Source organism: Carcharodon carcharias, chromosome 13 (assembly GCF_017639515.1).
Source record: "Carcharodon carcharias isolate sCarCar2 chromosome 13, sCarCar2.pri, whole genome shotgun sequence".
NCBI classification, from domain to species: domain Eukaryota; kingdom Metazoa; phylum Chordata; class Chondrichthyes; order Lamniformes; family Lamnidae; genus Carcharodon; species Carcharodon carcharias.
Genome location: NC_054479.1, coordinates 127,621,897 through 127,635,680, shown reverse-complemented (window position 1 = coordinate 127,635,680; position 13,784 = coordinate 127,621,897). Strand labels below are relative to the sequence as shown.

General features: G+C 45.7%; 1 protein-coding gene across 3 annotated transcripts in view; it reads right to left on the bottom strand.

Moving 5' to 3' along the window:
- Positions 1 to 12,176, bottom strand: part of tspan33a (tetraspanin 33a) — a 40,722-nt gene extending 28,546 nt beyond the window's left edge. For 2 of the 3 annotated variants that reach the window (XM_041203199.1, XM_041203200.1), the window contains exon 1: positions 11,884 to 12,176. In XM_041203199.1, the coding sequence (XP_041059133.1) occupies positions 11,884 to 11,973 (90 nt within the window). In that variant the 5' untranslated portion in view covers positions 11,974 to 12,176. Of the gene's footprint in view, positions 1 to 2,383; positions 2,442 to 11,883 lie in introns of those variants that run through there. The other variant, XM_041203201.1, reaches the window with a different exon arrangement.
- Positions 12,177 to 13,784: the final 1,608 nt, after the last annotated feature.

The following is a 13,784-nucleotide window of genomic DNA, read 5'->3' as shown; positions in this document are numbered from 1 at the left end:
TTGAATTTGGTCTGTGCATCCCACAGTGGGTTGCTAGTAACTCTTCAAGAATAACAATGTGCAAGTTTCCCCCGATACAGCCAGGTAGCTTCTTTTGTTTGGGGTCACAGACAGGCATTGATTCAGCCAATTTGAAATTGAGAGAAAGCAATAAGCATATTTCCATGTATTTTAGAAAAAAATAAACAGGGTGAGGTCTTAATCTGTCTCAGTAGAGAGGTGCGATCAACTGTTCTGATCATCTTAAGCAGCTCAATTAAATAACCTTATAATCTTCTAATATGCAAGCAAAATACAAACCTAATCTATGCAAGCTGTTTTATAATTTAACCCTTTTTAGCCCCAGTGTCATTGGTCCTTGCTGCACCCCTTCCAAGGTCAATATACTCTTGCTGAGGTACAATGCCTGAAACTGATTGCAGTACGCTAAATAGGCTCAGTCAGAGCTTTATATAACTAACATAACTTACATGCTTTTGCAGTTCTGCCTCGAGGGACAATGTTCAGCAGGTGCCCAGTTTCAGATGGCTCCACAAGTTCCCATCAATAACTCCAAGGATCCCCTGAGGCCCCCAGTCACTGAACCACACACTTGCACTCAAATTACTGACACATTCTCCTCCTGCTTCCCTTGCCTCCCTGTACTTAATAGATCTTCATTTGTTTTTGTGTTTGAAGAAGTGACCTATTGGTGAAAAATAGAGGCGGAAAAGAATAATTATCTTCTCTAATTTGTTTCACTGCTTTCCTCCCCACTCCCAAACCAACAACAGCATAGAAAGGTTGGGCCAACAGAGCTCCAGTATCTTTCCTGACACAAAGCAAGGACAGCTTGACACAGAATCTAAGAAAAATAAACATTGTTGTGAAGCCTTGAAAAGTATTATAGACCTGAGGGTGAGAGGCAATTAGACACGGACATTAGCTGTTCACACTGCAGATATTAGCTGGTTACACAGCAGAGGGGAGATGGGACATACTGGTTATACAAGTTTGAAAGAATGAAAGGATTCTTATAGTGTCTTTCATGCCCTCAGAACTCCCCAAAAGTGCCTTAGTTAATTAAGTATGCTTAGTGCTGTAATGTAGGAAATGCAGCAGCCAGTTTGTGCACAACATCCCACAAACAGCAATTTGATTATTACTAGAAATTATTTGGGGCTGGATGTCATGTTATATAAAAGACATTAATGGACATTAAAAGGGATAAATATTGTCCAGACTACTGGAGGAAATTCCTTCCGCTGCTTATCTTTGTAAGAGTGCAATGGGATCTTATGTCTATCTGAGAAGGTTAAACTGAGGTTTTAACATTACAATTTGAGGGCTATTCAGATTCCACAGTCTCCCTCCATATAGTTGTATTGTGGAACTTTGCCTTGTGTAAATTGCTGTAATGTGGGAAACGCAGCAGCCAATGACTAAACTCAAGCATTTAATTGGCTGTAAAGCCCTATGGGTCCTGAGAAAGGCACAATATAAACAAGATAAAAGTAAAATACTGCAGATGCTGAAAATCTGAAACAAAAACAGAAAATGCTGGAAAAACTCAGGTCTAACAGCCTCTGTGGAGAAAAAGACAGAGTTAACGTTTCAAGTCCACATGACTCTTCTTCAGAGCTAAGTAAAAATGTGATGAAATTTAAGAATTTTTTTATAAATTTCAATCACATTTTTACTTCTTAGCTCTGAAGTCATATGGACTAGAAACTTTAACTGTCTTTCTCTCCACAGATGCCTTTAGACCTGAGTTTTTCCAGCATTTTCTGTTTTTGTACAATATAAACAAGCCTGTTTTCTCCCCATCATTGTAGAGTGTCAGCCCTGTTCAAATTTAAAACTAAAACTACCCTGAGCTACCACCTGGTGCAACCACATCAGTCCTCCCATCACAGAAATCACAGTTGGCACTACACCTACATATAGAAGGAGTCAGGGAGATTACACAGCCAAAACCACCTTGCCCCAAATCTGGCCCCTTGGCTGGCAGGTCTGATCTCAGCTGTCCCGCTTTAAATCAGACTGATATAATGTTGTGTTTTCAAAACAGGTCATTAGCTGAAGAATTGCTCATTTGGGACATCATAAGGAGCTTGAGGGCAGTGACCCATGAGTGGCAGCAAGGCAATGTTCTCTAAGCTGTGGGGTCCATGACCACACAGCAATCTTAAAAGGGACCATGAAGTGCAAACAGGCCACACAGAAAAGTCAAAAGGAACATTGACCACAGATGGTGCTTTCAAACTTATTCCACCCATATGGAGTTGGTTTATTTTGTACAGCGCTGTTAATATACATATAATGCAATCACCTCAAAACTTTCCCTGTCCAGTAAAGCAGAGGGACCAGACAATTATATAAGCTAAAACAAAAACAGAATTACCTGGAAAAAATCAGGTCTGGCAGCATCGGCGGAGAAGAAAAAGTTGACGTTTCGAGTCCTCATGACCCTTCAACAGAACTAGGTGAATCCAAAGAGAGGGATGAAATATAAGCTGGTTTAAGGTTGGGGGGGATTGGGTTGGGTGTGGGGAGAGAAGTGGACGGGGTATAAGCTAACTAGACAGGATTCAAGCCCATCTGCTTTCCCGAGATCAGGAATCAGACTGTTACTTTGTTCCTGTGATGCAGCCATTGCTGTCCACCTCTAGTTGCCTTAAGGTGGTAGTGAGCTGCTGCAGTTCTGAGGGTAAACTGCCAGTGAAAGCACTCTTTTCTTCCCCATTTTTGTAAACGGCATTCTATTTCTTCCACTCCCATTCTAAAGCCATTGACCGCACCTAAGCTAATTCACTCTCCAGTTGCTAAGACCCAGCATCTCATCAAAGTGCCAATCCATGCAAGGCTAGACAATGGGTAACATCTGGTTAATTCATCATGAAGAAACATAACCAACTGATAACCACTCATACCCAGGGTCTACCATGAGCAGTGAGAATCTGCCCTTCCTTACCTAAGGTCAGAAGACAATTGTATAGCCTGTGTACAGCAAATCAGTGTATTCAGTAGAAACCGGGGTGATCCTGGGCTGCAACTACTGGTTTCAGGACTAGTCAAGAACAGCAAATGTCAGTTTTACTTCCTCACCGAGGAAGTTCCCTTACTTGTGGCAATTTAGTGTCGACAAATATAGAATTATCAAATGCTACAAAACCAAAAAAGATACTTAAAAACAAAAAAACCGCGGATGCTGGAAATCCAAAACAAAAACAGAATTACCTGGAAAAACTCAGGTCTGGCAGCATCAGAGAAGAAAAGAGTTGACGTTTCGAGTCCTCATGACCCTTCAGCAGAACTGATTGGTTCAAGGTTGGGGGGGTGGCGGTGTGGTGTGGTTGTAGGGACAAACAAGCAGTGATAGGAGCAGATAATCAAAAGATGTCACAGACAAAAGAGCACAGAGGTGTTGACGTTGGTGATATTATCTAAACGAATGTGCTAATTAAGAATGGATGGTAGGGCACTCAAGGTATAGCTCTAGTGGGGGTGGGGGGGCATAAAAGATTTAAAAATATTGGAAATAGGTGGGAAAAGAAAAATCTATTTAAATATTGGAAAAAACAAAAGGAAGAGGGAAGAAACAGAAACAGGGTGGGGATGGAGGAGGGAGTTCAAGATCTAAACTTGTTGAATTCAATATTCAGTCCGTAAAAGTGCCTAGTCAGAAGATGAGGTGCTGTTCCTCCAGTTTGCGTTGGCCTTCACTGGAACAATGCAGCAAGCCAAGGACAGACATGTGGGCAAGAGAGCAGCGTGGAGTGTTAAAATGGCGAGCGACAGGGAGGTTTGGGTCATTCTTGCGGACAGACTGCAGGTGTTCTGCAAAGCGGTCACCCAGTTTACGTTTTGTCTCTCCAATGTAGAGGAGACCGCATTGGGAGCAATGAATGCAGTAGACTAAGTTGGGGGAAATGCAAGTGAAATGCTGCTGCACTTGAAAGGAGTGTTTGGGCCCTTGGACGGTGAGGAGAGGGGAAGTGAAGGGGCAGGTGTTGCATCTTTTGCATGGGCATGGGGAGGTGCCTTAGGTGGGGGTTGAGGAGTAGGGGGTGATGGAGGAATGGACCAGGGTGTCCCAGAGGGAACGATCCCTACGGAATGCCACCGGGGGGTGAAGGGAAGACGCGTTTGGTGGTGGCATCATGCTGGAGTTGGCGGAAATGGCGGAGGATGATCCTTTGAATGCGGAGGCTGGTGGGGTGATAAGTGAGGACAAGGGGGACCCTTTCATGTTTCTTTGAGGGAGGAGAAGGCGTGAGGGCGGATGCGCGGGAGATGGGCCGGACACAGTTGAGGGCCTTGTCAACGACTGTGGGTGGAAAACCTCGGTTAAGGAAGGAGGACATGTCAGAGGAACTGTTTTTGAAGGTAGCATCATCAGAACAGATGCGACGGAGGCGAAGGAACTGAGGATGGGATGGAGTGCCTACAGGAAGCGGGATGTGAGGAGCTGTAGTCGAGGTAGCTGTGGGAGTCGGTAAGCTTGTAATGGATATTGGTGGACAGTCTATCACCAGAGATTGAGACAGAGAGGTCAAGGAAGGGAAGTGTCAGAGATGGACTTCGTGAAAATGATGGAGGGGTGGAGGTTGGAAGTAAAAGTAATAAGTTTTTCCAAGTCCCGACGAGAGCATGAAGCAGCACCGAAGTAATCATCGATGTACCGGAGAAAGTTGTGGGAGGGGGCCGGAGTAGGACTGGAACAAGGAATATTCCACATACCCCATAAAGAGACAGGGATAGCTGGGGCCCATGCAGGTACCCATAGCCACACCTTTTATTTGGAGGAAGTGAAAGGAGTTGAAGGAGAAATTGTTCAGTGTGAGAACAAGTTCAGCCAGACGGAGGAAAGTAGTGGTGGATGGGGATTGTTCGGGCCTCTGTTCGAGGAAGAAGCTAAGGGTCCTCAGACCATCCTAGTGGGGGATGGAGGTGTAGAGGGATTGGACGTCCATGGTGAAGAGGAAGCGGTTGGGGCCAGGGAACTGGAAATTGTTGATGTGACGTAAGGTGTCAGAGGAATCATGGATGTAGGTGGGAAGGGACGGGACAAGGGGAGAGAGAAGGGAGTCAAGATAACGAGAAATGAGTTCCGTGGACAGGAGCAAGCTGAGACAATCGGTCTACTGGGGCAGTTCTGTTTGTGGGTTTTGGGTAGGAGGTAGAAGCGTGCTGTCTGAGGTTGGGCGACTATCAGGTTGGAAGCTGTGGGAGGAAGATCTCCAGAGGAGATGAGGTCAGTGACAGTCCTGGAAACAATGGCTTGATGTTCAGTGGTGGGGTCATGGTCCAGGGAGAGGTAGGAGGAAGTGTCTGCGAGTTGACGCTCAGCCTCGCAGACACATCCTCCTACCTCTCCCTGGACCATGACCCCATCACTGAACATCAAGCCATTGTTTCCAGAACCGTCACTGACCTCATCTCCTCTGGAGATCTTCCTCCCACAGCTTCCAACCTGATAGTCGCCCAACCTCGGACAGCCCGCTTCTACCTCCTACCCAAAACCCACAAACAGAACTGTCCCGGTAGACCGATCGTATCAGCTTGCTCCTGCCCCACGGAACTCATTTCTCGTTATCTTGACTCCCTTCTCTCTCCCCTTGTCCAGTCCCTTCCCACCTACATCCATGATTCCTCTGACACCTTACGTCACATCAACAATTTCCAGTTCCCTGGCCCCAACCGCTTCCTCTTCACCATGGACATCCAATCCTTCTACACCTCCATCCCCCACCAGGATGGTCTGAGGACCCTTAGCTTCTTCCTCGAACAGAGGCCCAAACAATCCCCATCCACCACTACTCTCCTCTGTCTGGCTGAACTTGTTCTCACACTGAACAATTTCTCCTTCAACTCCTCTCACTTCCTCCAAATAAAAGGTGTGGCTATGGGTACCCGCATGGGCCCCAGCTATACCTGTCTCTTTATGGGGTACGTGGAACATTCCTTGTTCCAGTCCTACTCTGGCCCCCTTCCACAACTTTTTCTCCGGTACATCGATGATTACTTTGGTGCTGCTTCATGCTCTCGTCGGGACTTGGAAAAATTTATTACTTTTACTTCCAATCTCCACCCCTCCGTCATTTGCACGTGGTCCATCTCTAACACTTCCCTTCCTTGACCTCTCTGTCTCAATCTCTGGTGATAGACTGTCCACCGACATCCATTACAAGCCTATTGATTCCCACAGATGCCTTGACTACAGCTCCTCACACCCCGCTTCCTGTAAGGACTCCATCCCATTCTCTCAGTTCCTTCACCTCCATCGCATCTGTTCTGATGATGCTACCTTCAAAAACAGTTCCTCTGACATGTCCTCCTTCTTCCTTAACCGAGGTTTCCTACCCACGGTCGTTGATAAGGCCCTCAACCGTGTCCGGCCCATCTCCCACGCATCTGCCCTCACGCCTTCTCCTCCCTCCCAGAAATATGATAGGGTCCCCCGTGTCCTCACTTATCACCCCACCAGCCTCTGCATTCAAAGGATCATCCTCCGCCATTTCCGCCAACTCCAGCATGATGCCACCACCAAACATAAATTCCCTTCACCCCCCCCACGGCATTCCATAGGGATTGTTCCCTCCGGGACACCCTAGTCCACTCTTCCGATCACCCCCTACTCCTCAACCCCACTTATGGCACCTCCCCATGCCCACGCAAAAGATGCAACACCTGCCCCTTCACTTCCTCTCTCCTCACCGTCCAAGGGCCCAAACACTCCTTTCAAGTGAAGCAGAATTTCACTTGCATTTCCCCCAACTTAGTCTACTGCATTCATTGCTCCCGATGCGGTCTCCTCTACATTGGAGACAAAACGCAGACTGGGCGACCGCTTTGCAGAACACCTGCAGTCTGTCCGCAAGAATGACCCAAACCTCCCTGTCGCTTGCCATTTTAACACTCCACGCTGCTCTCTTGCCCACATGTCTGTCCTTGGCTTGCTGCATTGTTCCAGTGAAGCCCAACACAAACTGGAGGAACAGCACCTCATCTTCCGACTAGGCACTTTACAGCCTTCTGGACTGAATATTGAATTCAACAACTTTAGATCTTGAACTCCCTCCTCCATCCCCACCCCGTTTCTGTTTCTTCCCCCTTCCTTTTGTTTTTTTCCAATAATTTATATATACTTTTCTTTTCCCACCTATTTCCATTATTTTTAAATCTTTTATGCCCCCCCCACCCCAACTAAGCTGTACCGAGTGCCCTACCATTCATTCTTAATTAGCACATTTATTTAGATAATATCACCAACTTCAACACCTGTGTTCTTTTGTCTGTGACATCCTTTGATTATCTGCTCCTATCACTGCTTGCTTGTCCCTACAACCACACCACCCCCCACTTCTCTCCCCACACCCCACACCCAATCCCCACACCCAATCCCCAACCCCTCTCCCCACACCTAATCCCCACCCCACCCCCCTCTCCCCACACCCCACCCCCTTAAACCAGCTTATATTTCACCCCTCTCCTTGGATTCACCCATTTCTGCTGAAGGGCCATGACGACTCGAAATGTCTTTTCTTCTCCGCTGATGCTGCCAAACCTGCTGAGTTTTTCTCGGTAACCCAGTCTATCCTGTTGTTTTTCTGTACAGGCCACCCAGTCTCATCCCGCTTTCATCCCCCTATCCAAACCATTTAATATCCTACCCAGCCTAATCCCACTCTCCCCATATTTCCTTATCCCATCCAGCATAGCTCCTCTCTACAGATGCTGCCCACCTACTCCGCACCCTTTATTATGTTTCAAAGTGTACAGCAGTTCTGTTTCCAAACTAAAAGAGAACATGAAAGCAAGCGCTAAATATATCAGGCATCTGTTTTCCCTTGAAGATATAAATACTATTAGCTTTCTGACCTCCACAAGTGAATTTTTATCATGGCAACCCAGTTGACCTCTCGAATCCACCAGTCAGTGAAAGGCTAGCACATGATGTGACGGATGGTACTAAACACACTGTCCTGACCTCCAGAAACCAATTTCTGACAATTCAAATTTGTTTTTGTGCCAAAAATAATTCCAATAATCTGAAGTAACACTGCAATGTGAGAATTCCACATTAAATTACATTGCTGTTTGCAAATTGGCTGCTGCATTTCTGACATTACAATAGTGTGCACTTCAAAAGTGCTTCGGTTGCAAAAGGTGCACTAGAAATACAAGGTCTTTCTAGCCGGAGCCTATTAGATCTCTCCTATGTATCACAAGGTATTTTACACAATGAGTTGCTTGGAAGTGCACTGTTATGTGGAATATTGACTGTATGCACAGCAAGATGAGTGAGCAGGCTAATCTGTCTTTGCCAATTTCTTAGCAATGAACTCCCAGCCATCCTCAGAGTGCCACAGGATATTTACATCACCTAACAGTGCCCTAACAGCTCAAAAGACTTTATCCCCAACAATGCAGCATTCCCTCAGCATTGCACTGGAGAATAAGCCTTAATTACATGTTTGCACTGGAGTGGACTGTGAAGCTAGAACCTTCTTGGTTAAGGGTGGCTCCGGCTGAGGTCTCAGTGTATGTAACTGCAGGTACCAGTAATGTGTAATGGAGCATGGATGCTGCATTATACCATAATGGTTTAAGGAAAGGTGTAAATGTTGCAAAACCAAAACCATTCTTAAAATATATCTGGGGAAATGTGGAACTTCATCCTGTCAGAAAATGCCAAAAGATTTATGGTTTTCTATTAGTGCTTCAAACTTCCTGCTAATCAAACACAGATACCAAAGCAGTGGTTCTCACAATGGGGTCTGTGAACCCTGAATAAGAGCAATGCAGAGCCAGCCTTACAGTTGGGCAATGTGGGGGACCACCCAGAGCACTGTGGTCAAGAGTAAGGGTGTGAGCAGTGGCCTGAGGTACGTCTGCTCCCCCTATACTTCTGGTATCAGTGGTATGCCCATAGGTCCCAGTGCTGTACACTGACAGACCTATAGCCCCATTACCTTAGTGATATACAACCCAAAAGAGCTTTCTCCCAACACAGCCCAACCCAAATGCAAAAGAGCAGAATCTCCAAATACTCTATGAAGTACTTCAGCCTTGACATTGACTACATCTGCACCAGTTTCCACATCCTCAGGCTTGGGAGTCTCCCGCATATATTTAATAGTGTCCCTAACATATTCGGTTAAGTAAAAGCAATAGCTTATTCTCACAGCTTGTACAGCGAATAAGGTGTACTCGATTAGAGGAAAAGCTGCCTCCTGTTGGAGTGTTTAAGCCCCTGGACAACTGCCACTCCATCAGTCTCATCCTTCGCCAGATCATTTCTCACCACCTGATTTAAGAACTAAACACATTCTTCCCCTTTCTTGGCTGCTTTCAGGAAGGAATACACCCTGTGGGGAGCCCTAGTTCATTCTGGTAACACCCATGCCTCCTTGGTAACAGATGTAGCACCTGCCCATTCTGCTACTCCCACACCACTGTCCAGGGGGCAGCCTTTCCTCTAATCGAGTACACCTTATTCACTGTACAAACTGTGAGAATAAGCTAATGTTTTTACTTTGCCAAATATGTTAGGGACACTATTAAATATATGCAAGTTGTTAATAAGTCATTGCTTTCCTTACAAGCTTCCAAAATATAATATCCAAAATTCCAAATGTCCCATTCCGTTGGAGGATGGGAAGCTGACCAAGTGAGGACAGGAATTACCAAAGGCAAAGTACAGTACAGATTCCCAGCAACCACAGAAAAGAAAAAATGTTGGATATTTTCAACTGGTCAAATGGCATCTATGGAGAGGGAGAGAAACAGAGTTAATGCTTAAAGGTCTGGAGTTCTGATGAAAGGTCATTGACCTGAAGCATTAACTTTGTTTCTCTCTCTCCATAGATGCTGCTCGACCAGCTGCAAATAATGAGCATTTTTGGTTTATTATATTGGAATAAGCACTAGTCTGGAGGTGACAAAGGATGTTTTAGCAGGTGGGCAGAGACAGGGGCAGCAGTGAGTGATATTAGAGGTGGAAATGGGTGACGACCACAATGTGGAGAACGTGAAGTTGGAAGCTCAGTTTAGCATCAAATAGGTATGGATATTGCAGATGGTCTGGTTCAACCCAAGACATTGCCCTAGAGGAGAATGGAAAAGGCCCATAGGAATCGCTAGGCAAAAAGACCAAAATCCATCATTTCACCTTCTTACATCCTGGGAGTCACATGAGAACAATATTGGTGGTGATGTTGTCACATTTAATGCGGATATGGAGTTTGTGGCTGTGACTGACGCTTTGATCTTCAGTATTCTTAACGTTCAGCTGGAGACTGCAGAACAGTCAAGCTGTCAGACAGCGGAGACAGTGGCAGGGTCAAGAAAGGTAGTAGGCAAGGTAGTCTGCAGATAATGCCACCAAGTAGCAGCACGTAGACAAGGAAGAGGGTCAGTGATAGATCTTTAAGAAACTCTAGTGATAATGGTGCAGGGGCAGGAGAGAGACCGTTGCTGACCCCCTGGGGATACAAAAGGCAATCCACAAATGCAAGTTTTTCTTAGTGCTACTGGATATTTATAACAAGTCACAAGTAAATACATTGAAGATTTTGGATCTTGCCAACTCATGGCAACATTGATAATTTTCTGAAGCACACAGTGCACCTCCGGGACTCAAGGCTGGATGTGGTCACAATCATGTAAAACAGACTGAACCAAATAACCCAGCTCAGTGAATCCACGGGGAAGGAGATGTGGGCAAGCGCCAGTGTTTGATTGGAATCACATCCCTTTTAAAAAAGGAGCTGAATGGTCACCAAACTGAAACATCAACTTATCCCCTCTCCACAAGTGCTGACCTGAATATTTGCAGCTTTTACTTCAGATTTCCAGCATCTGCAGTATTTTGCTGTTGTATTAATTTTAAATAGGACGGGCCTTATGTCAGGGACAAGCCCAGGCGCCTTGAAACTGTTTCTTTCGGTTAAAAACGTTCATTGTTCATCATATTGTTGTTTGTGGCACCTTGCAGTGAACAAACTGCCAGCCACATTTCCTACAAGTGACCACACATCAGTAAGTACTTCATTGGCTGCTTTAAAGCGTGATTACGCGTTGTATAAATGCAAGTTTTTCTTAATTTGGGAGAGGTGAAAGGTCGACACGAGGGGTTTTTTTTTCATATCCACCTGTAAACAGTCACGAGGGGAAGTCAACTAAGTGTCAGGTGTGTAACCTAACATTCAGCCACTAGTCAAAACGAGCTGAAATCATTTTGGCAAACTTTTTTTTTCGGGGGTGGGAGTGGGGGTGGGGTTTGTTGGTGGGCAGAGTGAGAATCACTATCCTTTTGATGCCATGAGCTGCTCCCAGGCCGATGCCACCGTCCATTGTGGTGAGGCAGCGGTTTGCAAGACTGCTGTTTTAATTATTGCAGGATTTGTCCTCATTCAATTAGAGCGGGGCGGGGTAAAGAGAAGCGAAGAGGGGATAAAATCAGACCTCAAAAACAATATTTTTTGGGGGGGGGGGGGGGAAGTGGGGAGAGAAGAGCTCGGAAATCCCAAAAAGAACCATCATCATACCAAATGAGTTAATGATTAACGTTTTTATTTCCGTCACGAACGTTATGTTTCGAAGCATTATAGGGGACCTCCAACATTTTAAACAGTGCTGCGAGGAAATCCCCAGCGGTTGGCCTGACGGTGGATTGAATGAAATGGAGGGGATTAGAAGCACCAAATGCCTGTACGCTCTAGCCCCTGGTAGAACATGCCTGGACTAAGAAGAGGGACGGTTGCTAAGCTGCAAGTTTGCAACCTCTTAAAAAGAGAACCGAGCACGGATAAAAATCTCCCTTGAGGAGACAGGAACAGAAAGAGAAAAATAGATCAGGACGAGGTTCTCGAGACAGAATGAAAAGGAATCACTTACCCAGAACAGCATGTTAAACAGAAACAGTAAATATTTAACAACAGGGTTGACGAAGGTGAAATCTTCTCCCTGGGTCCGAGTTCGAGCCATGGTTAGCTAGTCAAGATTCCCCTGGATTCAAAGGTCCCACTATAAAAATTACATTGCATTAAAATAGTCTCCTCCTACTGCACCGGGTGTGAGAAAGGTTCAAGATTACATTCACTGGTGCTTCTCGGCAGTGATTTCCCTTTAAAGTGGAAAGAAACGCAAGAAATTCCCCGATTGCGACGCTCGTCTGCCGTCCCCACAAACTGACGAGCCTGCGCTGCAGATCAACCGAACCTGGCGGAGGCCCAGTAGCTCCAAACCCCCCCCCCCTGTCGCGGGATCCGCCCTCTACAACATCCCATTGGTACGGCTGCGCCAATCGGCGCTTCCCATTAGCTCCTAGGCGATGCCCATCACGCTGCGCAACAATGGGCGGGGTCTAATTTCAGCCAGCAGGTTAGGTTGTTCTTCACCTTCCCCTCCACAGCGTGACCTCATTCAAATGGTTACAGGTGTGGAGGTAACTAGCAAGATGAGTAGATATTGGGGATAGGAGAAAAGGAAGGGAAATTTGAGGGAATTTGGAAAGAGAATTTTCAGCGAGAGAAGAAAATAGGAAGGCGGGAATTTGCAAGGGCAGAATCGGGGGCGGGGGGTGTTGCAGACAGGCGTAATTGAGGGGTAATTATGACATGGGAATTAAGGAGGAGGAGGAAATTCTGACAGAACTGGGAGAGGATTAAATGCGACATGCAATTTTAGCATAAGCAACCCATTGGGATATTGATGTGATTGGGTGTCTTGGTTTTATACCCTGTCCAATTTCAATCTCTCTATTAACATTGCTGGGGGTGTAAAATTGGCAGTAAATCTAATCTTGGGGATTTCTCGCCCAGTGAGTTAAATTAAAATTACCCCCACCCGTGACATCAGAAAGTTATACTGATTAGGTTGTATACTGGGTGTGCTGCAGCTTCAGTCCTTCAACTGATTGATGTGGTATGTGAGGACGTACGTGCTATAATCAGAATATTATGGTGGTGATGTTAGACTAAGTTTCGTGGATCACAATACAGCTCCTAAAGAAGCCGTGGTAAAGTATCTGATCTGCCGAATGAGAACTCAACCCCTTGATTGCAAACTGTTTGATAACTAGAGTTGCCAACTCTGGTTGGATGTATTCCTGGAGGTTTACTCCTGCCTCCAAATGCCGTCCTTGTCAAACTAATTTTCCCCATCTCCAATATTTTTACAACTAATCAACAAGAGTGTTCAATGAAAATATTTTTCAAATCTGCAATGATTTATCTCACTGGTTACTTGCAGCAATGTGCAGGAGATTAATCTTTAGGTTCATAGAGTCATACAGCCCAGAAACAGGCCCTTTGGTCCATCGTGTCCATGTTGGCCATCAAGCACCTATCTATTCTAATCCCATTTTCCAGCAATTGACCCGTAGCCCTGTATGCTATGGTATTTCAAGTGCTCATCTAAAAGCTTCTTAAATGTTGTGAGGGTTCCTGCCTCTACCACCCCTTCAGGCAGTGTGTTCCAGATTCCAACCACGCTCTGAGTGAAAAAAATTTTCCTCAAACCCCCCAAAACCTCCTTCCCCTTACCTTAAATCTATGCCTCCTGGTTATTGACACCTCCGCTAAGGGGAAAAGTTTCTACCTATCTATGTTCCTCATAATTTTGTATACCTCTATCAGGTTCCCCCCTCAGCCATCTTTGCTTTAAGGAAAATAACCCTAGCCTATCCAGGGTCTCCTCATAGCTGAAACGCTCCAGCCCAGGCAACATCCTGGTGAATCTCCTCTGCACTCTCTCCAGTGTAATCACATTCTTCCTATAGTGTGGCGACTAGAACT